The sequence below is a fragment of the Leptonychotes weddellii genome, chromosome 8, assembly GCF_054177405.1.
Source record: "Leptonychotes weddellii isolate Sample4059 chromosome 8, ASM5417740v2, whole genome shotgun sequence".
Taxonomy (NCBI): Eukaryota; Metazoa; Chordata; class Mammalia; order Carnivora; family Phocidae; genus Leptonychotes; species Leptonychotes weddellii.
The window spans coordinates 106,427,433-106,452,121 of record NC_138376.1 but is presented as its reverse complement, the minus strand read 5'-3'; the positions used below and the strand labels follow the sequence as shown (position 1 = coordinate 106,452,121).

The 24,689-nt window shown below is 40.4% G+C and overlaps 1 protein-coding gene across 1 annotated transcript in view; it reads right to left on the bottom strand.

Annotated features, from left to right (window-relative positions):
• The window catches only part of ARFGEF3 (ARFGEF family member 3), a 168,969-nt gene that overhangs the window by 111,891 nt on the left and 32,389 nt on the right, over positions 1–24,689 (bottom strand). Inside the window, exons 3-4 of the mRNA XM_081829374.1 lie at positions 16,862–16,943; positions 13,548–13,679 (exon numbers count right to left, since the gene is read on the bottom strand). Of these exons, the coding sequence (XP_081685500.1) occupies positions 13,548–13,679; positions 16,862–16,943 (214 nt within the window). The remainder of the gene's footprint in view (positions 1–13,547; positions 13,680–16,861; positions 16,944–24,689) is intronic.

The following is a 24,689-nucleotide window of genomic DNA, read 5'->3' as shown; positions in this document are numbered from 1 at the left end:
ATTGCTGTGTGACATCATCCTCTATCCCCTTATCTGTAGAATTCCCACCCCACCTCGCGAGGATATTTAGAGGAATGAGTACCCTAAATGACGGCTTAAAACAATAGTGTACATTGGTGCATATCCAGGGCTGTCTTCTCACAAAGGCTAAACAAGTCTCCATTTGATGTAACCCATGTGGCCATTCTAACATAAATAATTAGGTACATTTTAAGTTAAAAAAAATCAATCAGATTACCCACGTTCAAAAGCATAAATCTGTTGGGATCTGTAGTCTACTACTTATCACTGCCCTGGATTCCTACTGCTCAAAGTCCTCATCATTCCGATGCATCTCTACTTTCTCCCTCCTTGACGGTCTCCCTTTCAAGCTTCACATCAGTTCAAGGCATGACTCACTCAGAGTCTAATGGCTGTGGAGTCACAGATAGAAGAAGCAAGCACAATCCCGGACATCGAGAAAGCTCATCTCCTGGAGAAACTGGGCGTACTGCATTTGAGGGCTACGGCAGTAAATGCCATTGCAGTTGCGGGGGACAGAACTATTCTGAAGGCTAGAAGACATTGTAACTTGGAGAAGAGAGACTTCGCAGATGAGATGACATATGGGCAAAGCGCTGATGCAGGAGAGGACAGGGAGGGAAAGGCGTACTAAGCACAGGAAATGTCACACGCGAAGGTAGAGGCTAGAGATGGTGCTAGAGAGGTAGACTGGAACCTTGCCGCACATCAGTTGAACTGCCCAATGTTAAGTGTTTTGCACACATTGTTTTAGGCTGGTTAGGCCAATAAATCACAGCTAAAGAGGTGCCAGGGCAAACTGTAAATTGGATTGATAAAAGCAGACACTTCAGATGTAGAGGAAGTTAAAGACAGATCCTAGTCATTCCAGTGACAATGAATTGACTGGGGTGCATTTGGTGAAGGGATGCAGGGAATTCCCACACTGGGCAACAGTCACCCATATGGGAAACCTTGTATCATCCCACCGCTGTTCTCCCCACCTACTTGCTACCACTCTAGTGGATTGCACTGATGTCTCTCCTATCTCCCCCATTCCCGTATTTTTTTTTTACAAAGCTTTATATTTAGATATTAATATAGGAACATATTTCAGAGAACAGTGATATACTTTGTTCAAAATGCATAATATATTACTATTTCAGATATGACCATCAGAATGGGCAGGAAGTGCAAACAGCTTATTCTATAGCATTTCTTTGGAGCAGCTTAAACATATCACTTAAACCTGTGTGCCCTCTCTATGCCTCATTAGATTTATAAGCTTCTTAGGAGTAAAGTCTGACTTTTTGATGCCCACCATGTTTAAGGCACCTTGCCAGGCCCCGGGAGGTGTGGCGTCCTGGCCCATGCTCACCCCCTCCGATGCACTGTCCACATGAGTGATGACCCTCACAGAGTTTCAATGAGACTGTGCACCTTCGTGCCTGGTCATTATTGTAAAATGTGTAGACAACGTGTTAAGACAGCCCAGTCATACAGAAGAAAATTATCCTGGGAATCTGAGCGCCAGAATCAGGTTGGTATGATTTGCTAAAGGCAGATTTTGCAACCACATAAGGTAAGAATCCTAGAGTTTCTGATGACTTGGTTAGGGTGACCAGAATTTTGTAAGCCTCCTTTCGGGATGTCCAGCCACCTACCAGGACCTCACTCTGGACAGGGAGAAAATCATTGCTACTAACCAGAGGGCACCTCCCATGAGACTTACGGAACAGTTCTCCTTCCTGAGATCTCCCGCTCTGCTCTGCTGAGAACCTACCTTTTGCACTCAACATAGTAAATGGTAACTTGCCTCAGATTTAGGATTCAAAGATCTCATTTCTGCCAAGGTTCCAAATGAGTCCTCCCCAGGACCATGTCTGCAATTACTGGAATGAAGAAGGGATTCTTGACCTTCATAGATAGCAACTGCATGTCTGCTTTATGTCTAACCATGTGCTTTATTCCTCAGGCTCCCAGTCATGTATTCAACAAATATTTATGGGTGTGTCACTAGGGATCCGATCTAATGTTGGTGTTGGGCATATAGTACTGAACCAAAAAGACAGCCTGATCTGTGATCTTGCGGGGTTAACACCTGATGTTGAAGACCATCATAAAATAACAGGTTGCAACAAATTGTGATGGGTACCGTGACTGGGAAAATACACTGTACTCTGGGCAAGGCTCTCAGGGTCTAACTCGGAGCATACTAGCTGTAATGCTGCTTTCATCTTTTCATGGATCTTTAAATTTAACACGTTGTAACACATACCACTAATAAATTAATCCTAGGGAAGAAGACACGGGTTCCATCAAGAAGTGAGCTGATTTGGGGGAGTCAAGGCACATTGAGGACACAGGGGCATATTGAATGAATAAGGAATTCTTCTTTTCCTTTTTCTTCAACTATAAAATTATCTTAATTTTCATATGAGTGCATCTTGAAGTGACTGTAGCTTCATTTTTCCAAATACCAGATGTTATTTATAAATCAAACCAAACAAAATCCACTAGCGCTCAAAAAAGTAACTAAAACCTTGAGTACACCCCACAGAAGGCCTTACCTTTCCTGGTGCATGAAGAGGAGCAGACTCTCTTCAAATTCTTAATGCCAAGCGCATTTTCAACCCCGGCTCTGGTTCTGGCTGAAAAATCTAACTTTGTTCCTTAATGCACATTTCCTTCTGGCCTTTCCTATATCTTGGCATGAAACTTCATCAAATTAAAAATGATTGCATAATTCCTTCTCTTTAGAAACATTCCAATTCTTTTTTTACTCTGTCAAATATGGCAAAAGCAAGGATGGAAACTTCAGTGTTGAGCATGGGAATTCTGAGCCACAAAATGCCTTTCCATTCAGTGCAGGGCGTGCCCCACCTCTGCCCATGCAGCCTCACGGGGTGTGCGCTGCTGACAGTACACCTTGGCCATGAACTAGAAATGGACTCCCTCAGGGTCCACGCACGAGCAACAAAGCAGACCCCGTCTTCTGGAGACGGGCAGAATGGTAGAATGTGGATCTTCAGAGTGGGGATGGGGGCAGTCAAAGTACATACAGAACGTCAGGGCACATTTTCTTATCTAAATTTAAAATGTGGATGCCCAAAATAAGCATTTTTTTCCTTATTTTGATCAAAGTTTCTCAATCTCAATACTATGGACATTTTGGATCAAATCATTCTTTTTTGGGGGGTGGGTAGGGATTGTCCTGTGCATTGTAGGATGTTTAGCAGCGTCCCTGGCCTCTCCCCTCCAGATGACGGTGGCAGTCCCAGTTGTGACAAGCAAAAATGTCTCCAGACATTGCCAAATGTTCTCTGGGGGACAAACTAGTCCCCAGTTGAGAACCACGGTTTTAGATCACTTATACCCCACCCGCCCTGTGAATATAGCGGAGAACCCCTACAACATTACTCTGCTTCCAAAAGTCTCGGAGCTAGAATCCAGGACTTTCAGAGAGCATCTGGGATGACCCACTGATCCTTCACTATGCTTCAGAGATCCCGGACTGAAGGTAACAAGAGGTAGTTGAGCTACGACCCCAATCTTTATTTTGATTCAAAGAAAATAAACGAAATTATTGTATCGCATGAAGCCTCTACCCTTAGGACTTAAATTGACTTATCTTAGGCTGAGGTGACAGAAAATTTGAGAAATCACTTTTTGGTTCAACCTGCCCACATTCTGGCAAATGGCTATTCTGAGATATTTTTTCAGTCCATAGAATATTTTGCTAGTGTTCCTGAGTACCCAGTTTGGAAAACATTTCTAATTATTCACTGGCATATGGTCATGTCTTTTCTAGCCTTGATTTGTTACCACTAGTAGTAAGTCTGATAGTCATTCATATTTATCAATATGCCCTTAGCACCTAATTCTAGGAAATACTGTACCAGTGATAGCTGTAAAAAAAATTTTTTTGTGAATATTAGATTATAATGAACTTGGCTAATTCACTTGAACAAATAAATAAACCATTCTTATTCTTCACTCCAAACTCTCTCCCTTGGCAAGTTCTCGTAACTCTTCCCTCTAACTAGAGCCTCACAAATTTATCATTGGAGCCAACATTTCCTCCAAGTTTCCATCCCTAATTTCAGCTTCTCAACATCACCAATGAATATATGCAATTCCATGAAAATCATGTCAACCACATCAAGTCTCTAATATGGTAAACAACCAACACTTTCCCCACCTCTCAAATTCCTAATTATACAACCATTAAAATGATACTTGAAGGAATAAATATAGCCATGTGGGAAATATTTATAATCTAAAGTGAAAATAAATAAAATCCTATATACACAATGAATATAACTGTGAACATATAAATAGATATGATTAGAAACAAATATACAAAAATCAGTCATGCTTATGGGATTTACAGTGAACTTTCTTCCATTTTGGAAAGCCTCTAGTGCTAAACTACTTGTGTTTCTTTAAATTATCCTTTAAAAATATTATAATTCTTTCATATCTGAGAATGTGAACTCACTATCTCTCTCTTAAATTGGCCCCTTAAAATCCACCATTCAGTCAGAAACTCTGGCTCCTCGTCCCGTAATCATCTTGGATTTTTCCTTCCCTGCCTACTTACCACCTACTCCACTGCCAGTCACCGTCGCCCCCGCTTCTCTCCCTGCAGATCAGCTCGGTGCAGGGGGGTGCACCTGTCTGCACAGCGTTGCACAGGACCCTTCCTATTACCACCAATATGATTCATGCCCTCAGGACTTCTCGCTTAGGCTCTAACAATTAGCCAGTTCACCGGTGCCTCTGACTCGGTCCTGCTGACTGCAGACCATCCTGCAAAGCACTTCCTTCTTCCCCCGCCCCTTCGACATCTAACCCCCAGCTCTGGAAGTGTCCCTTTCCTGCTTCCTCTGACCGGGCCCTGGAGAATCTCCCTCAACCTCCCCTCCAGCCTCATGGCTCACCCGCCTTCAGTAATCCCAGTGTAAGCCCATGCTTTCCCATCCGCGGGGCTTTTCTTCTCTCTCTATATATATAATTGTCTGAATTCCATACACCTTTCAAACTCCAACTCAAACAGTATCCTCTCCTTAAAATGCTGATTTCCCAGCTCACTGTGGTTTCTCCTTCTGAATTTATCCAACTCCACTTCTGCGACAACATAGACAACTACCTTGAATTATGGTAAATGGGTACATCGTTATCTCTTTCCTATTAGATTACGAACACTTGCCTTTGGATGTATTGCTTTTAATCCTACAAAGTTTTATATATTGCTGGTAACAAAAATACATTCACTGAACAAACCAACGAGAATAAGTCTAAAAGAAAACAAATAAAAAAGTTCAATGAATTGTCTTCTTCTAGGTTAGTCTGTAACAAATTTATTTGACCTAATCTCACAGCTGACATTTTAAGAAGTAAATTTCATCAGTATGTCCCAGATAATACCTTTACTCCTTCCTTCTCTCTTTCCCTCTCAGACTCTCCTCAGAATGGGCACCTCATCTCAGAGAGTCTCTGCTCATATATACATGAGGCTTTTGATAATTTTATAATCAATGCTTATACACATGACCAACCAAATTCCTCAAGATAGTATTTAAAGGGCTAAAGCCAACTTGATTCTCCATATGTTAAACATTTAATAATTATAAAGTTCTTCTAGAATATCCAAATCATATGAATTCTGCCTAGTCGGATGGAACGGAAATTTGTTGGCATAAATGGTGGAATGTTTTCTGTAGACCATGGAATCATGGCTAATGGTTAGCACCCTATGTTTATCTAGGTGGACAACTGATAAATCAGAATTTACAGAATTCTTCTTTTAAGCTACAATTCAACAGTAAATATGATGAAGCCCTTTTTTAGGAATCAAATATATGATGAAGTACACACCCTTCCATTACTACAGAAGAAAATTACCATTATACGCTGTATAGAGGGCAGGACTACAGAGGAAGAAAAGAGACAGGAAGAAGAAACTCTTAAAGCAAAGCTATTTCTTATGTTCTGGTTCATAATTTGAACGAGTTTAGAGGTATTCATTTTATTATTATGCTACACATATCCTTTTCTAATAACTGTAACAAAAATGAAAGCTTACACCAACCCCATGCTCTGTATTGTTGTAAGCACTTCTTTCATATTAACTCATTTAAGGCCCAACAACTCTAGGAGGTATGTATGCATCATCATTATTCACATTTTACAGATCAGAAAATTGAGGCACAGGTAAGTTAAATAACTCTCCCAAGGTCACCAGGCATTCTAGCTCCAGAAGCTGTGCCCTTACCACTCTGCTACCAGATATTTTGAAAAGAAGAAAAAGTAACAAGAAGTTTAAAAACAATAGAGTCTAATGGTTGTTTCACAGAACAGTTACCCTATGCCATCCCCTGCTCCCATAGACATACTTGGCCACTTCAAGGTTCCTCAGTGAGTTCTATCTACTGCAAGAGATTGCCCTTCTCTCATTAGGTTTCATTATTTTTCAGAAGCCATATAATTCACATTGACCTTGCAGTTAACTTAAACACAAGTCTGAAAAGTTTTCTTCTCCACCTATCTAATATCACACATCCAGAGACCAGATCAATTCCTAGCCTTGTTACAAAGCCTTTCCAGAAAAATATAAATGGTTGAAAAAGTAACCCTGCTACCAACCACTGTGTAAGCCCAGCTCAGTAACTGGACCATTACAGCTTTAATTTACTTATAAAAAGAAGGATCTAATAATATATGAGGTTATTTCCATTCTAAAGTGTAAATCTGCGTTAATTCTTCTCATCTGTGAACTCACACAGATTATTATCTATCATCACAAGTTTAGTTCCTTTTGCTTGTTGCTTACCCTGGTGGTCCACTGAAACTTCTCCTCTCCATCAGTCAATAACTAAATCAACAAGCAATTAGTAAGCCATGTGCCAAATGCTCTGGTTGGCACTAAAGGGAAAAAAACAATACTAAAACATGTAATTAGTTTTCACTAACTAGTGAAATTTTCCAGTCATGCCTGGACCAATAGTTAAGGATTAACCATTTGGAGAGATTATAATGTGCACTTTCCCGAAAGGGTCCACTGCAGGTAGTCCCCTGGGCCTTAGCTAAAGTCCCAACTCTCTGAACCGAAGGCCACCCTCTGCCCCCGACAGAAGAAAGGTAGTGGAGGGGATGATGGTCAGCTGCCTCTTGCTGGGGGAAAATACACCAGACTGTGATGCCCATGTGACAAGTGATTGTGGAAGACTGCCAGTTATTGTTCAACATTATACCCTTTGTTTTCAAGAACGGAACTCTGGGCACATGGCTGCCCAAATAAAGACTATACTTCCCAGCCTTCCTTACAATGAAAAGTTGCCATACAGCTGAATTCTGGCCAATGGGATGTAAGCAGAAGTGTCCCCTCACCAGGTGGCTGGAATATGGCACCATCATGGACTACAAGGTGGAGAAACAAAATTCCAGAAACAAGGATTTCAGATCACATAGTCCAGCCAATACTGACCTAAGTCTATGAAAAATGAAAATTAACTTCTGCCTTGTTTCAACTGAAATGAATTCTAACTAATATAAAAATCTTTTCTTCCCTTTCTCCAGCCTTATCCTCTTGTCTGATTCTTATGCTTTAGATATTATTTATTTATCTTAATTTAAATTCAATTAGCCAATATGTAGTACATCATTAGTTTTAGATGTAGTGTTCAATAGTTTATTAGTTGCTATACCACCCAGTGCTCATCACATCACCTTAGATGTTATTTAGAACATCCAAAGTAAACAGTGAAGACCTCTCCATTTATACTTGCTTAATAAAAATTATGAGGAAAATTTGTAAAACACTTAGCAAAATTGTTCTCAAATGTATTCAAATGGCATGGCACTTGGAAATCGTGACGCTTAAAAAAATAGATAATGTGAAAATATCTTCATCTCAAAAATAATGCATACTATTTAAAGGAAAATTGCATTTCTAGGTTTTTGATATTTGCTCCTTAATTCTTCATATATTTTTATTGTCTCTCTAAGGCAGTCATAGCAAAGGGTTAAGAAACATGGCAGAAAAACTTATTAAGAATTTTATCAATGTGTATACAAAGTAGGAAAAGATGATCATCGTTCAGTCTTAGCAGCAGGAAAATGGGTGGTTTAAGAACCATTTACTTAGCAGATCCACACATTTTAGACACTTCTCTTCATTAATTACAGAAATAATGTTTGCAAACAAGTCAGATCAATCTCTAACAATGATACATTAAAATTAAATATTTTTCATCAAACACTGGATTTTTCCTTAATACCAGAGACTGTTGCAGATCTTCTAAAGTGTCTCAGTAGCTTTAGACTAAGAAGGGATTTCTCCTTGTTATGAGAAGGCAAGGCAATTTATCCATTTCATTCTGAAGCTTCACTAATGATCATTCCTTGCATGAGGCACTCTGGAAGACCAAATGCCCAGAGTTATGAGCATCAAAACTAACCATCTGGATAAATAGCCAATATGAGACTCCTCCATTAAGACATGACTCGGGGGCGGGGGGTGGATTTAGAAACAGTCCTTACATCTGGCCTGTTTCTTTCTCCCAGACCAAGGCACTGACTGCATTGTTCGTACATAATTTAAAAGCACTCTCTCCTTTTCACTGTAAGACCAGAGTTCTCACTGGCCACGCCGAAGCTTTGGTCCATCAGCTCTATACCCATCAGCTCTTTTTCCATAGGTCACTCATCTTTGTATTTTCTGTAGGTGTTTGCTTGGCTTTTGTTGTAAAATATAAAAATCCCTCAACATTAAATGACATTCTCTTTCCCTTCCCCCAACCTGATCTCAATCTCAATCCTTCTCTCTCTCTCTCTGTCTCTCTCTCTCTCTCTCTCTCACACACACACACACACACACACACACAGAGCCATTAGCTAATTTGGTGGGAAAGAGACTGATTCTTCCTTCAAATTTGAATCTAGGTCTTGAAACTATGAGAAAACGCACGGTCACGGAAGATGCCAAAAACACACAGGATTCTGAGCCACTTTTAGCTTTGCCCCTTATCAGCCTGTGACTTAACTTTTCTATTCAATTATCTTTTGAATAGCGATAGTAATGACTACCACCCACGTGCCTTTTAGAATAGACTCAGAAGGCAAGCAATCTAACTGCTGTTTAAGAGCATATGTTTGGCCTCCAGCTGAATTACAGTTCAAATATTGGCCCTGCCGTTTTACTAGATGTATGATCTGAGTATGAATGTAAAGTACTTACTAGAGCATCTGGTGCATGATAAATATTAAATTATTAGCCCCTGTCATTTCTCCTTTAAAAATTGTAAAGTATCCCACCAATATAATTTCTATTACCAAAAAATGCCCACAAAGTAAAACATCCAATAACAGAACATTCATCAAATGCTTTCTCAGTATCCAGTATCACATCCTTCCTTATCCACAAAGCCTGCTGCCCTCCTCAGATAGGATGCTCACATCTCCGACACACTTATGGAGGCAGAAGGCCAGCCACAATTCCCTTCAGTTTTAAAGACTCAGCCAGCTGTATCAGCTAATAACCTCTCTAAAGGTCATCTATCAGGAAGGAGGAGGAAAAAAAAGTCCTAATTGCTCTAGTCAGAGATGTCATTAGTTATGTACCCGGCTCCTATGGAGTCTGCATGGCATTTACAGAAATGGCATCCACGATGGGAAAATGTTACCAAAGCAGACAAGTGTTTAACCTAAATATTAAGTAGCTCCCTGCTGTCTACTAATCCATTACTAAGATAATCTATCTTTAGAGGAAGCTTCTTTCTGATTCCACAGTCCTGATACTTGATTCGCTCAAGCTATAAAATTTTTATTTGGATTCCATGGCCATTCCCATAAATCAAAATTACTTTTTCTCCCCCTCCTGTGAAATAGTAAAACCATGTAGAACAGATTTTAGACTAAGTGATCTAACCTCATTCCTATTTAATTTGTCAGGAGCGAGCATCATTGATTTTTTTTTTTTCTTTAACCCTCCAGTTGAAAGTCCAGGGCCTTCTTTCGAAATGAGAACACTACTTTCAGAATCTTGAGTTTCATTATTAGTTAGTTTGTTTAATCTTACAGAAAGCTCGAAAAGAGGAAACCATATTAGTTTCTCTCCAGGAATTTAATACAACCACTACATACTCTTAAGAGTATGACAGTGTTCAATTTCTCGTGTTTATAATCACTACCAGATAGCAATATGTGAGTAAGATGCATGGCATAGCTTCTTAAAAAATAGCACCTGGGGTTTGTCATAAAAATGTGCTATGCTGTGGTTGAACAGACATAAATAAAAACTAAAGGTCTTATATTGCATGGTGAGGCTTTATTGTTCCTGAATACCGTACAGGTATTTGAAAATGCCTACCATATCTCACTTTAAAAGATTTTCTAGTACCTACAAAATATTTATATAAAATGGATTTTTACAGGAGATGCCTAGATCATTTATCATGAGGATGAGTTACATAGAAGCATCGAGAATAAATATACCCTTCATTCGTAATGGGAATCTAGCCTTTCCTTGAGGGCTCATCCAATTCTCTTTTTGTTAAATATCATTTTGGGAAAACAAGTGGCAAAAACATCTTAATATGGTACTGATATCAGCAAAACAAGGATGTATTTGGGAGTTTTTAGTTGGCCCATTATAAGTATTACAGCATCCAAGAGAAAAGGGCACACGCTTCTGAAGGTGACTAAAGTTACCACAGAAATTCTTCCTGCATAGAGAAATGGTATAAACATTATTATTATTTCCAAGCCAGAAATGCTCTAATTTGTATGTCTTTATTCCCAAATAATCTAAATGTCAGAAATAAGAAATGATCATGGAGCCCTCCCCTGTGGGCTCTCACAGTTGGACCACCAGCTCTGAAGTTCCCTTGATGCTAATAATAATAATATCACTCTAAGGTATAGTTAGTTATCTCGTCATTCATCTTTTAGCTGCTTGGCTAAAAATGTTTGTCTAAAATAAAAGTATACTATAAAAGAAATTAGTTGAAGGCTAGGTTTGTTGTGAACTGAATTATTTTCTCCCAATCCCAATGTTTAAATGGTTAAAAATAACAGCATAGGGCAAAGGCCCTTCTCTTTTTAAGCATTTTGGAAATCTAATTTTAAAGAATGGCAGGCCAAATTACTGTTTTCTTTTTTTCTGACAATGCCTGATTTCTTCCCGGACATTAATGACGAATACCAATGGCCTATCACAGGGTCATTAGAAAGTCCATTAAGATAGGCTTTCCAGGATTTCCAGTAGAGTTAACATGTGTCAACTCCTGTCCTCCGCAAGGCTAGCAGAAGGCACTGCTGGGCTCGAACTAGGAAGCCCGCTTAAGTCTTCAAAACAGGTGTTAACTGTTAAACATCCTGCTTCTCCGGGACTTTTAGAAGAATAGGTACTTTCTCCTTTTAATTTTTTTTTTTTTGAAAGTTCAACTATATAGGCTTTACTGTTGTAATTTGCTTTTTTTTTTTACTGTTAAGTAGCAATTCACTCAACAAATTATATTTTTTTTCAATCCCCATCAAAATACCATCAACTTTTTTCAAAGAAATGGAACAAATAATCCTAAAATTTGTATGGAACCAGTAAAGACCCCAAATAGCCAGAGGAATGTTGAAAAAGAAAAGCAAAGCCGGCGGCATCACAATTCCGGACTTCCAGCTCTATTACAAAGCTGTCATCCCCTTTTAATTTTTAATACAAATTCCTGTATTCCACAAAAAGGTATATTCCTGGGAGAATTTCTGAATAATATGAGTCTGTGAGGTGTGAGTCTCCGTGTGACACCACAGCTCACCCTCCAGGATATGGAGACGTAGTAATACCAGAACGACCCAACAAACTGGTTTTGGAAGCCACAGAAGTGGTTACGTGGCAGCTGGCCTTGTCTCTCTCTCTCAACGGTGGCACCGAGGAAGTGGAGAAGTAAAATAAGCTCTAAAAGGGATTACTCTTAGGTTCCTCTGAATGCACAGTTGCCAAACGTATGTCAGAGGACAAGGCAAAACTGTGCATTACAGAATCGAAGAGAGTTAAAGATGAATGAGATCTTCAAGATCAGCTGGCTCGGGGACTCTCAATGTTTACTTTAAGAATATTGCTAGGGGCGCCTGGGTGGCTCAGACGGTTAAGCATGTGCTTTCGGCTCAGGTCATGATCCTGGGGTTCTGGGATCGAGCCCCGAGTTGGGCTCCCTCCTCAGCAGGGAGTCTGCTTCTCCCTCTGCCTCTGCCCTTCCCCCCACTCATGCTCTTTCTCACTTTCTCAAATAAAGAATCTTTCAAAAAAATACAGAATATTCCTAGACGCACCCACTGAGAGTATGACTCAGCAGCAGCAGGTAAGAAGTAGTAGGCATATGTTAACACTTCCAAAGCACTTGCCTTATGCCAGATACCGTGCTAAGTTCTTTACAAATACCACTTATTTAATCCTTGCAACAATCCTGTTGGGTAGGTGCTACTATTTCCCCATTTTACAGATGAGGAGACCAAGGCACAGAGTGGTTAAGGAATCTGCCTGAGGCCATCCAACTAGAAAGTGAATCAGCTGGCTTCAGAGTCTCAGCTCGTCGTCGTCGTCACTGCACTGAAATTACCCACCAACTACGGGCTATGGTGAGGCCCAGGGCATTAAGAAAACGTCATGACTGAAATCAGCTTTTCTGAATGGAGAAACCGAAACCCAGAGGAATGAAGTCCCTTATCCAAGACAGAAATCCTTCGGTGCATTTCCAGGAAGAAATCAACCATTATAGGACACCAACTGTTCTTAAATAGTTCTCTATACTTATTCCTCCAGGGAGAAAATGACTAGATGGCATTATTAAAAGCCAGCCCAATGGTTCCAGCTGGGCTGCTCTGCTGTTCTGGGGCAGAGATTTCCATCCTCTTGGCTCAACTCACTGTTCATTCACAGGATAGGACACATTCCAGAGTCAGCATAAAGGGCTCCCAATCATGGTGATCCTCAAAGGGAGAGCAAAGGGAAAGGGGAGGGAGAGATGCCATCCCCCAAAGTGGTAACTGAAATGTGGGAGATAAGGTTCCCATAATTTGAGGATAGACAAGAAAGATGTGATTCTGATGTGGTTCCCAAGGATGGTCTTCCTGACCCTAAACTGACTATTTCTAAAGCCTTAGTATATGTGAAAACATTAGGTCATTGCTTTGTTTTAACATAAACAGGCAGCAGAATGACCATATCTACCCTAAGCTGGACCTACTCACGTGCATTCTCTCAAAGTGTGATAAATACATTACCTAACAACATTGGATATGCAGGATCAGGCCAAAAATCATACAGATTTACTGAAATTCTATCTTTTTACTTAGTTGTCATTTCTATTCAACAATCCAGGTAATCCTGGGGGACCATATGCAAGAATAACCATGCATTCCAAATGAAGGGGGAGCTAGCAGGACCACGATGCAGAGGCACTTCCAAGATAACAAGGAGGGGCTGGGGGTGGGGATGGGGGTCAGTCTGCTCCTATCCCAGTGACGCAAACTGGCAGCCACGTCAAACCAACCTTCATCACTTCCACCTGCAGGTCTTCATTGAGGGAAGGCGTCACTTTCACAGCGTTCAGGATCTGATTGAGCAGCTGCTTCTCATCAGAGTCTGTTTCCATGGATACAAACCTCTCTTCTGACAGAAGCTTCTGTAAAAAGGCACAAGGCAATGATCACAGATAGGCCTTCCCCTGCTGCCTTAGTCTGTTGTACCTTAGTACGTACTGATGATAATTTTTCATACTCAGGAGCCATGGAGGTGGAGGCCATTCGGAAAGAACTCATGTTATGTGGCAACAAAAAAATGCATCAAACCTTTCGCAAACAGTGTGGGCAAAGACTTTTTGCTGCTATTAGATAATTCATTCTAAATAACATGGGGACCATACAGGTTGTGTGGTGGGAGGGGATGGAGGATGACTGTGCTCAGGGGAATCTAGCACATTACCAAAGCCACATTCACACATACCCTCTCCGAACGTAGCTTTGTCACAGGAAAGGAGAAGGTCTTGTAGACAAGTTCGTTTTTCAGATATTTACCTTCCTAACATGAACTGTCATTTACCCAAGAAGTATTCATGAACTCACAAGTCTTAATGCACTTTTCATTAGAAAATGAACCCCACAAAAACCAGAATGAGAAGATGTTCACTTTCATGAGGTCTCTCAGGAGATATTACACCGCACAGTTCTTTTCTGTGAGGGGACAACTCTCATTTTTCATAAAATTCTGTCTTAGATTAGACCAAAACCCTCCCTAGAACTCCTACTCCTTCATCTTTTCCTGGAGCCACAAGGACTAAGCTAAAATATCAGAAGTCAGCTGTGAAGTCCACCTAAGTCTTTTCTTCTCCTTGGGCATCTTCAAATGTTCCTGGTGTGAGATGGCTTCACAGATCCTCTCCTGCTTAAAATGTGGCCTCCAGAGTGAATGTCACACTTTAAGGGGTGGTCTGACATTAAAGAATAATGCAACCAAGAGCGCTCCCTAAGGTACACTCTGAACTTTAGGTGATTAAGATAGGTCATTATAGGGGCACCTGGGTGGCTCAGATGGTTAAGCGTCTGCCTTCGGCTTAGGTCATGATCCCAGGGTCCTGGGATCGAGCCCCGCATTGGGCTCCCTGCTCTGCAGGAAGCCTGCTTCTCCCTCCTCCACTCCCCCTGCTTGTGTTCCCTCTCTCACTGTGTCTCTGTCATATAAAAAAAAAAAAAAAAAAAAAAAAAGATAGGTCATTATAGGTTGATCCTTGGTAAAAAATGTACCATTCTGGTGAGTGCTAATGGGGAGGCTAGGCATGGGTGGGCGTAGGGGGCGTAACGGGAAATTTCCGTACCTTCTTCTCAATTTTATTGTAAATCTAAAACCGCTCTTAAAAAAAGTCTTAAAAATGTTTAAGATGGCAGAAGGGAAAGACAAAAAGAAATGGGGTCTTTGGTGGCACCACTGAGCTGTCACACCAAACCTAGAACTGCCTGCCTCTAGAATTCTAGTTATGTGAGATAATTAAATGTGTTTATTGCCTAAAACCAAAAGCTAAAAAACAGCAATGCATAACTTTAATTATATTCTCAGATCAAATGAGCTTAGTTGTAAGTCACAGTACATTCTATGCTGACTCACCCTGAAATCACTAATTCTCATTCACAAGGGCTGCAATTAAGCTATTCTTCCCATCCTGTCCATTTTTGAGACCTTCGTGTAAGATTTTATATTTATCCCTGTTAAATCTGTCCTCGTCCCCTTCAGCATAGAGTTGCAGTCGTGAAGAAATTTTGGAATTCTGAACTCTCTACAAAGAGAGTGTAAGGACTCCCTCTCTTAGTGGAATGTCACTGCAGATCCAGAAAAGAAGTATTTCAAACCTTCTTAGGACTCCCTGACATTTTGTCCACATCCTCTCAAAAGAGATTTTTTTTTCACAGTCACGCAGTGCATGCTGGGCACCCTAGAGTTAAGTTTATATACAAACTTGTTTTGACTTGAAGTGGTTAGGACCGGAAAGCCCTACAATAATGCGAAAGTTCAGAGGAAGTAACAGGGTGGTCAGAGGAAGACTCATGGTCCACCAAGTCACTGGAGTTAACACGATAAAGCAAGCCATTGAAAGCATGGTTCTGTAAGCTTAGAGCATTTGGGAGTTAAAAATGTAAATGGGGGGCGCCTGGGTGGCTCAGTCAGTTAAATGGCTGACTCTTGATTTCGGCTCAGGTCATGATCTCAGGGCCCTGGGATTAAGTCCTGCATTGGGCTCCATGCTCAGCGGGGAGTCTGCTCAAGATTCTCTTTCTCCCTCTCTCCTCCCTCTCCCCCCACTCTTGTGCACTCTCTCTCCCTCTCTGAAATAAATAAATAAATCTTAAAAAAAAATAAATGGAAATCTGTACAATACTAGAGAAAAGGGAACATACATAGCAGGTCAAAAAAACTCCCATTCACAGTCACGGTTAGCCCAATCACCTTGGAGAAAGCAAAGAGTTTTTAATAACACTGACAATGTTTAAAATGGTCTAATGCTAATGCATATTAAAACATACATTATCTAATTTAGATCCACTGGAGAAAGAAGAGCCATAGTCTTCTCACTCTTTCATATGTATGAGAAAGCCACTTAAAGGATGAAGTAGTACACGCTAATGTGAAAAGACATCTGACAAATGCCACCAATCCATGGCCATCCTGAATAAACCCCACAGGCTTGTCACTTAGAAACTAAGCCACTTAAAAGTCAATATATTATATAGTCATCACCTTTGCACTGTTGGAATTAGACCTATTCTATATGGTGTAAAATACAAATGAACAAATGCTCAGAGAAGAAAGTGTTCAAGCAATCTCACTTTTCTGATTGGGCCAATTTTTTTTTCCTCCCATTCCTGCTCTGGAAACAAAACACATGAATTCATTCACCCACCTAGCTGTAAAATAGAAAACAAGACAAAATCCTTCCGGTTTACCATTAATTCTCCTACACAGAACCAAAGATGTTGGATGTATACAAGATTTTGATTGGTACAGAACTTGAGGTGTCTCTCTAGGGATCTTTTGCCCTCCTAAACTTGGACATTCCTCCAAATACTTAATTTCTGTGTGAGCTTAGCTGGGAATCAGTGTCAGATGACAAACGGTCAACAAGCTAATGCTATGCCCAGAGAAATGCTGGTAAATATAAGAAAATTCTGTTGTCCTCTATGGTTATCACCCAGTTCAATCAAATTGTGGTCCAGGTCTTTAAACAGCTAGTATTTAAAAATGTTAAGTATTTGCTCTTTCAATGCCAAAGTAGCCCGTCAATTTCTGTCACCTGGTTGCGCCCAGTGAGAGCCATACCTGTATTCCTGCCAAGGCATGTTGGGCCAGTTTCACATTCTTGGATTCCAGAGCCAACTGGAGAGGAAGCAAGCATTTCTCCCTGGCAAACACATAAATAAGGACAACATATGAGCTCAGCAAAGCTGACAGTCAAGTGATACAAGCCTTATGCACACCCACTCCCAAATGCTATGACACACATACATAAAAACTATAACCGGTAATAAAAATGCACATGGACTTAAAAAAACACAGCAAAAAAAATCTGTGCTGAAATGATAGCGTATCAGCACTTGCCTTGGCCCCAGGAAGAGCCAACACAAGGACCCTCAACCAATTGTTTTGATGCACAAATTATTACATGTGGCGGGACTCTCACCAGTCCATGCACGCACGTGCCTTGCTCTTTCCTAAATATAATTGCTGTACCCAGTACATCTGGGGTGAGCTACTCTAGAAAGCACCATTTATATAGATTTCAATGCCTTGTTCATACCTCTCTCTCACCTACAAAGGGGATGCATCACCACCACTACCCTGCCTCATCAATATAAATCGAAATTCTATTAACTTATCAGTTTCTCTCCAATTCAAAATGTTCAACAATTATTTATAATTTTTAAATTTGTTTTTTAGTCTCCATCAGGTAGAGCTGAGTTTTGTGATGGGTTCCTAATAAACATGTTTCCAAGACAGAAACATAAATATCAGCAGCTTTGACGAATGAGAAGTACGTGGTACCATGGGAGAGGTGAAAAAGAAATATGTGGGGAGGTACCTGGATATTGTAAAGCTTAAAAAAATAACTGGGCACTAAAATATGTTAGGAATAAACCAAAAGAGCTATAAAAAAATCATCTTTCTGTTAGAACATTCACTCTAAATAATTAAACAATACCCAAGAATTTTAATCAACCTATTATTTCCCCACGGAGCTACACTGGCACAACAAATGGAATGTTACTTAATTTTACCAGGTTCCCGCCCCCCCCCTTAAACCACAGCAACCTCATTTTTATCTGTTTTATATTTTCAGCATAAACTGAAAGATTCATGGAGTATGAAAGCTACAGGGTGAGACTACAGGACTTCGTCTTTGGAGAAATAAGGGTCACTGTTGTAGAACACAATGAAACAGAAAGTTAATTATAGCTCTCATTCCTTCCTATCCACCCTGCAGCTCTGCTGCTTTTCTTTGGATCCTCCATAGCAGCTCCATGACAGATGAAGCAAGAGTCACAGACCCTCCCTCATGCTGGCCACAAAGACAGAACAAAGACAGACTCCATCAGAGAGAACATTAGCCTTCCCAGGCCTTCTCACCCCTCCCCTCACCAACCCAATGCTACAGTGGCCATTTTTACGTGACAATCGATGAACACTGCAGCCATTTTTCATTAGACACATCCTGCGACAGATGGATAAATCACGCAACTGTGCTCCTTCCAGCTGGGGGGCTGGAATTTTGTCACCATATCCTTATTGGCAGCTTAACTACCATTACAAGGCAAACACGGCTATGCAGTCAATTAAAGCAGGAGTAGCTGATGGTTGCCAAGTTTTTTTTTTTTTTTTCTTTTGTTTTAATCAGAACCAGTTTATAAGCCGGAAAAATTAACTGGAAGGATGAATGTTGAGCAGTAGAAATAACAGGCAGATGGAGTATTAACAGAAGAACCATAGAAGCTCATCTGTAAACCCTTGAAGCCATCAAATTTCCATCAGGATTCATTCATTGGGAAAGAACTTTCAGCTCACATTTGGAGTCAGATGGGCCAGTGAAGGCGCAATACCAATGAGCAAGTATGGAGGCCCCAAACCCTCGCGGTCTTACAGCCTGAAGAAGGAAAGTCTCTGCTAAATGGCCCTGGGCTGAAAATGCACAGCTAGCACACATTACCCACCAAGGGCACCAAACAAGAGCGGAGGCCACATTCAGCAGCCACAAGGATACTCTGGAAATGCTGAACCTCCCGACCCTTGGGAAGCAGTATTATGTTTGCATATAAACAACCGCAGACTCCTATCGCCCTGCTGTCTTCAGAAACAGTCCTTGAAATCCTCATTCCATTTTCTCATCTACTTCCACATTCATACAATTTGTACTGCAGACCTCAGCCAAGTTGTGGACAAATGCCAGGGCCACCAGGTTGCACCAGGATTCTAGGGGACATCACTGAACGGCCTGCTCCCTGTGCTAGTCATGGTCACCGGACAGGACTGAAACATGTAAGTGGTTCAGCTAAATGTGGGCTGAATTGAAAGGTATCAGTGATTAGTGGAAAGAACATGGGCTATGGAACCACATAGACCTGGATTCAAACGCTTACTATAAATTGTATGATCTCAGTCAAGATACTTAGCTTTGTTGGGTCTTACTTCCCAGTCCATAAAAAGGGCATCTGATGACCAAACCGGCAGGGTTGCAGGAAGGAGTACAAATAATATATCAGGGGTTGGCAAACTTTTTCCATAGAGAGGCAGGTAATAAATATTTTAGGTTTTCTGTCCACGTATTCTCTGTCCTAAGTACTCAACTCTGCCACAGCCCAAGAGCAGTTATAGACAATACATAAATCAATGAGCATGGCTATGTCCCAATAAAACTTTATTTACAACAACAGGCAATAAGCCAGATTTGGCCTACAGGCCATAGTGTGCCCAGTCCTGATGTAGACAAGGGCAGCACAGATCATGATTTCCTGCACAGGATAATAAGATCTAATCTTGTCACATAGTATGTAGAAAGATTTTGTACAGGACATGGAGCTAACTGTCCTGGGAGGGTTTTGACAAAACCAGGCTCTCTCCTAGAGGGTGATCTTACAGAACCAAGATCTGTCTTAGAAAAATAAGTGTTTTGAGAAAGCTGACAGAAATTTCATCTAAGCCAAGGCACTCCATCGTTCCAACCATCTATTCAACCAACATTTGAGCACCAGCAAGATACCATCACGGATGCTCAGAAAAATCTGGCCCAAAACACAACTGAACAGATACTTGCTCTCATTTCATTCAAGGAAAGAAAGAAAAAAATAAAATTAGCACTTATTTCTCTGTTTAGTGTACCTGTCCCTTCAACCTTAAAATAGGCATTTTTACCCTGTTTCACATTTGAGAAACTGTAGGTTCAGAGAGGTTCTGTAGCCCGCCCAAGGCTACACAGCTAAAATCTACTGAAGACAATCCAAATGGAAATCCATCTGACCCCCAAGACCAAGTTCCTTCCAACACCCTTTGGTCTCAAAATAGCAAAGCAAAATTAGGATAGATCTGTTTCTTAACCTTTTCTGGATCATGAACATAAAATATCTGGCACACGACCCTCTTCCTAGGGAAGTGCAGAAATCATTTCAGGGGACTCATGACCCCCCAAATGCCAACTTCATATGGATCCCAAGTTAAAAGCCCCTGACCTCAAGGGAAAGGACCTTGCCCAACATGGTGGAAATTTTGATGGGTCAGAGAAGAGGTACATGTTCCCTGACTGGGCTTAAGTTCCAGAAGGATAGACTTTGAAGTGATGTTACGCTGAGCCCTGGGGCAGAGAGGGAGCTGTGTGTGTGTGTGTGTGTGTGTGTGTGTGTGTGTGTGTGTGTGTGTGATGACTCTTCAGGATCCAAGGTCTCTTCTCCCCTCAGACCCAGCGGTGCCCTAGATTAGCATCACAAGCCCCAGCTCCTGACTTCAACAGGAAATGAACACATGGGAAATGAAAGAAGCTCATAGGCACAACTGATTTCATCGCTTGCTCTGTGGTATCATAAAAACTCTGCTGCCTTACTTTTTTTTTCTTTTTAAGAGATTTTAATGAAAGAGAATAACAGGCCTGTTAAATGGGTCTCAGGATGACATTTATAATGAAGTTGCAAGGTGGCACACACCAGTCCCCTTTGCACATAACATATTAGAATAAATTATCTTTTGATCTCTCTAGATGCTGCCTCATTGGGAAAAGGGCATACCAGATAACAATTTTCAGTTACATTAAGTGATTATTTTTTATGCACAGGCATGTGCAAGTTCCCTCTTGCTTAATTAAATAAGGGCAGTGGCCTCAGGTTTCATGTCCTGACATGCGATTATTTCTTAAAGAAGAAGAATCGGCAGTGTTGAATATGCATGAGGAGGACATCATCCCGTGACACTGTGTCTGGTTGTGTCAAGGAGACTAAATCTGTTTCCTTTACTGTGTTGCAAGACCAACTTTACTGGGCTGGAAGATAGCAATGAACACAGGGAAATGAAAATAGGTGAATGGGGAAAAGTTAGGATTTACCAAAAACTAGCTTTCAATACCAACTTCAATATGAACTTCAAGTAAAACCAAATCAATTCCTGAATGTTGGGCTGATTACTCTTTGATGAACCACACGGGAAAGCACACAGAGACTCTAGATCTGTAAGGTCTGCCGACACTCTCCAATTCTAGGATTCTCAGATCTGAGCCATTTATTCAATAACGGTCTGAAATGCTTCATATAATAACCATGGCTCTGGCTGAAAATCAGAGGCATCTATGTGCAAACGTCCATGATCACATGTTCAGCTCTCCTATTTTATTTAATTACAACTTTTGAAAGTAGAGATTGAATTGTCGACAGGACAAAGAAATATTAGATTACTTGTCCAAAGTCCCATGTTTGTAAATGAAACAGCTGTGATTTAAACTTGGACCATCTTCAAAACCCATAGCCTAGGCCTCCACAATGCCTTCACCAGCAGACAGCTCCCCACCAACTGTGGCAGACACATGGCTTTAAAAAACAGCAGTTCAAATGTCTCCCAGGTTAAAAGACTAGGGACAGGCATCAAACAAGTCATGTAAATCATCTTATTTTGAGTGACCACTGATGAAGCAATGCATTATACTGACAGTGGGTATGTAGTTATGAAAAGGTATAGACAGTTTGGATGAATGGGAAAATGTGGCTTTAAAAACCAGTTGCTGAGTTTAGGCTACAGCCATCTACTTTTCATAGTAGCCACAGACCTTCCTAATTTGAGTTCAGGAGGTTTTTCACCGCTTCCCCTCCCCCCTTGTGTGACACTTGGGACTTTATTATTTGTGTTTATGAAGACAGGCTGTAAACAGTTTGTATCAACACTGATGAATTTTCATTGACTAAGCTTCGCCAGAGCCAATTCTATTGAACCAACTGGAATTGAAATGGTCCCTTAATTGACCTTCTCTGTGGTGTTAAAAAGGTTTCCACTGTATTATGATTTTTATTTCTACTTTCACAAAATTATTTTTATCAGTACCAATCCTTTTATATTTCATAACAAAGATAAGATTCACCTTCCAGGAACTTTTTTAGGCTCTACGAATGCAACTATGAACAACATAAAATTCCTTCTCTCCTGCAGGCTTTCAAGATTTCCTAGCAAGCCTACTGCAACTGTTAAGTTGAGCACATGAAACTGCCATTTTTGCAGGTTGGAAAGGGTTGAATATCAGCAATTTTATATGATTTAATCTATTTTTAAAATCCCAAATAATATGGTTATGTTCATATTTTCTCTCAAAATATATATTTTCACTATCATTTTATTATAAAAGATTTTCATGTACCTAAAAACATTCAAATAGTACAGAGGGATAGATAGCAATGAAAGTCAAGTAGGGTACTCTCCGAGAGAGTGAGCTGAATGTTGACGATGGGTGTTTTCAGACAGTGGCATGGGGGAATCTTTTGTTTTTTATACTTTCTATTTGCATCAATTTTTATATAATAACTCCAGAATATACTTGCATAGTCTGAACAAAATATTTTTTAAAGCCATAAAGCCACTTGCTCCTTATCAAAATAACCATCAATTTGTTTCCTTCTGTTCAGCCCAAAAAGGTGAGTGCCTTTGCTTATATACAGGCAAAATATTAAATATGGAACTAATTTCCTCCCATTTCTTACCAGTACTCACATTGACAGTCCATGTATTCTTATTTTATTTTATTTTTTTGAGAGAGAGCACACACACACACACACACACACACACACAGGGGTGGCTGGCAGCGGGCAGGGTGGGGGAGAGGAGGGAGGTTGGCAGAGGGAGAGGGAGAGAGAGAATCTTCAGCAGGCTCCACGCCCAGCATGGAGCCCAATGCAGGGCTTGATCTCATGACCCTGAGATCATGACCTGAGCCAAATTCAAGAGTTGGACGTTTAACTGACTAAGCCACCCAGGTGCCCCATTATAGTCCATGTATTCTTTATCTTTATAGCAATTATACCTGCTGTCCTCTTGTCCATAAAGAAAGCCTCCATTTACATGATGGGCCACACTATGCTAATTGATTTGTTTTTGTAATGAAAGGACAGCTACAGGCAATTAAGTAGGCTTCTCAATCATCTGAAAACTTGTAAATACAATCTGGATTTTTTTAAATTTTTTTAAAATTTTTTTATTATGTTCAGTTAGGCAACATAGACTACATCATTAGTTTTTGATGTAGTGTTCAATGATCCATTAGTTGCATATAACACCTAGTGCTCATTACAACACGTGCCCTCCTTAATACCCATCACCCAGCTACCCCATCCCCTCACCCCTCTCCCTTCTGTAACCCTCAGTTTGGAGTCCAGAGTTTCTCATGGTTCATCTCCCTCTCTGATTTCTTCCCATTTAGTTTTCCCTCCCTTCCCCTATGGTCCTCCATGCTACTCCTTATGTTCCACATATGAGTGAAATCATATGATAATTGTCTTTCTCTGCTTGACTTATTTCACTTAGCATAATCCCCTCCAGTTCCATCCATGTTGATGCAAATGGTTAGGTATTCATCTTCTCTGATGGCTGAGTAATATTCTATTCCTGCTACGAACACTGGGATGCATGTGCCCCTTCTTTTCACTACATCTGTATCTTTGGGGTAAATACCTAGCAGGGCAATTGCTGGGTCATATTCCATTTACAATAGCACCAAAAACCATAAGATACCTAGGAATGAACCTAACTAAAGAGGTAAAGGATCTATACTCTACAAACTACAGAACACTTATGAAAGAAATTGAGGAAGACACAAAGAGATTGAAAAACATTCCAAGCTCATGGATCGGAAGAATAAACTTTGTTAAAATGTCTATGCTGCCCAGAGCAATCTACACTTTCAGTGCCTTCCCTATCAAAATACCATTGGCATCTTTCACAGAGCTGGAACAAACAATCCTAAAATTTGTATGGAACCAGAAAAGACCTCAAATCACCAGGGGAATGTTGAAAAAGAAAACCAAAGCTGGGGACATCATGATGCCTGACTTCAAGCTATATTACTATCTGGATTTTACCTTTGCTATCTGATAGGTCTAATGGCGCCTACTCTATAGTAGATGGGTATATGTATGGAGGTAGGTTAAATTTGTTCAAACTCTAGAATTTACCTTGAAAATCATATTTTTCTAACATATAAGAGACAAGTTTATTTTCTTCACATTTCTTTTTTTTTTTTTAATAAAAGGAGGCAATTCAACTCTGGAAAACACAATGGAGGTTCCTCAAAAAGTTGAAAATAGAGCTACCCTATGACCCAGCAATTGCACTACTGGGTATTTACCCCAAAGATACAAATGTAGTGATCCGAAGGAGTACATGTACCCCAATGTTTATAGCAGCAATGTCCACAATAGCCAAACGATGGAAAGAGCCAAGATGTCCATCAACAGATGAATGGATAAAGAAGATGTGGTATATATATATATATATATATATATATATATACACACAATGGAATATTATGCAGCCATCAAAAAAACCCCGGAATCTTGCCATTTGCAACGACGTGGATGGAACTAGAGGGTATTATGCTAAGTGAAATAAGTCAGAGAAAGACATGTATCACATGATC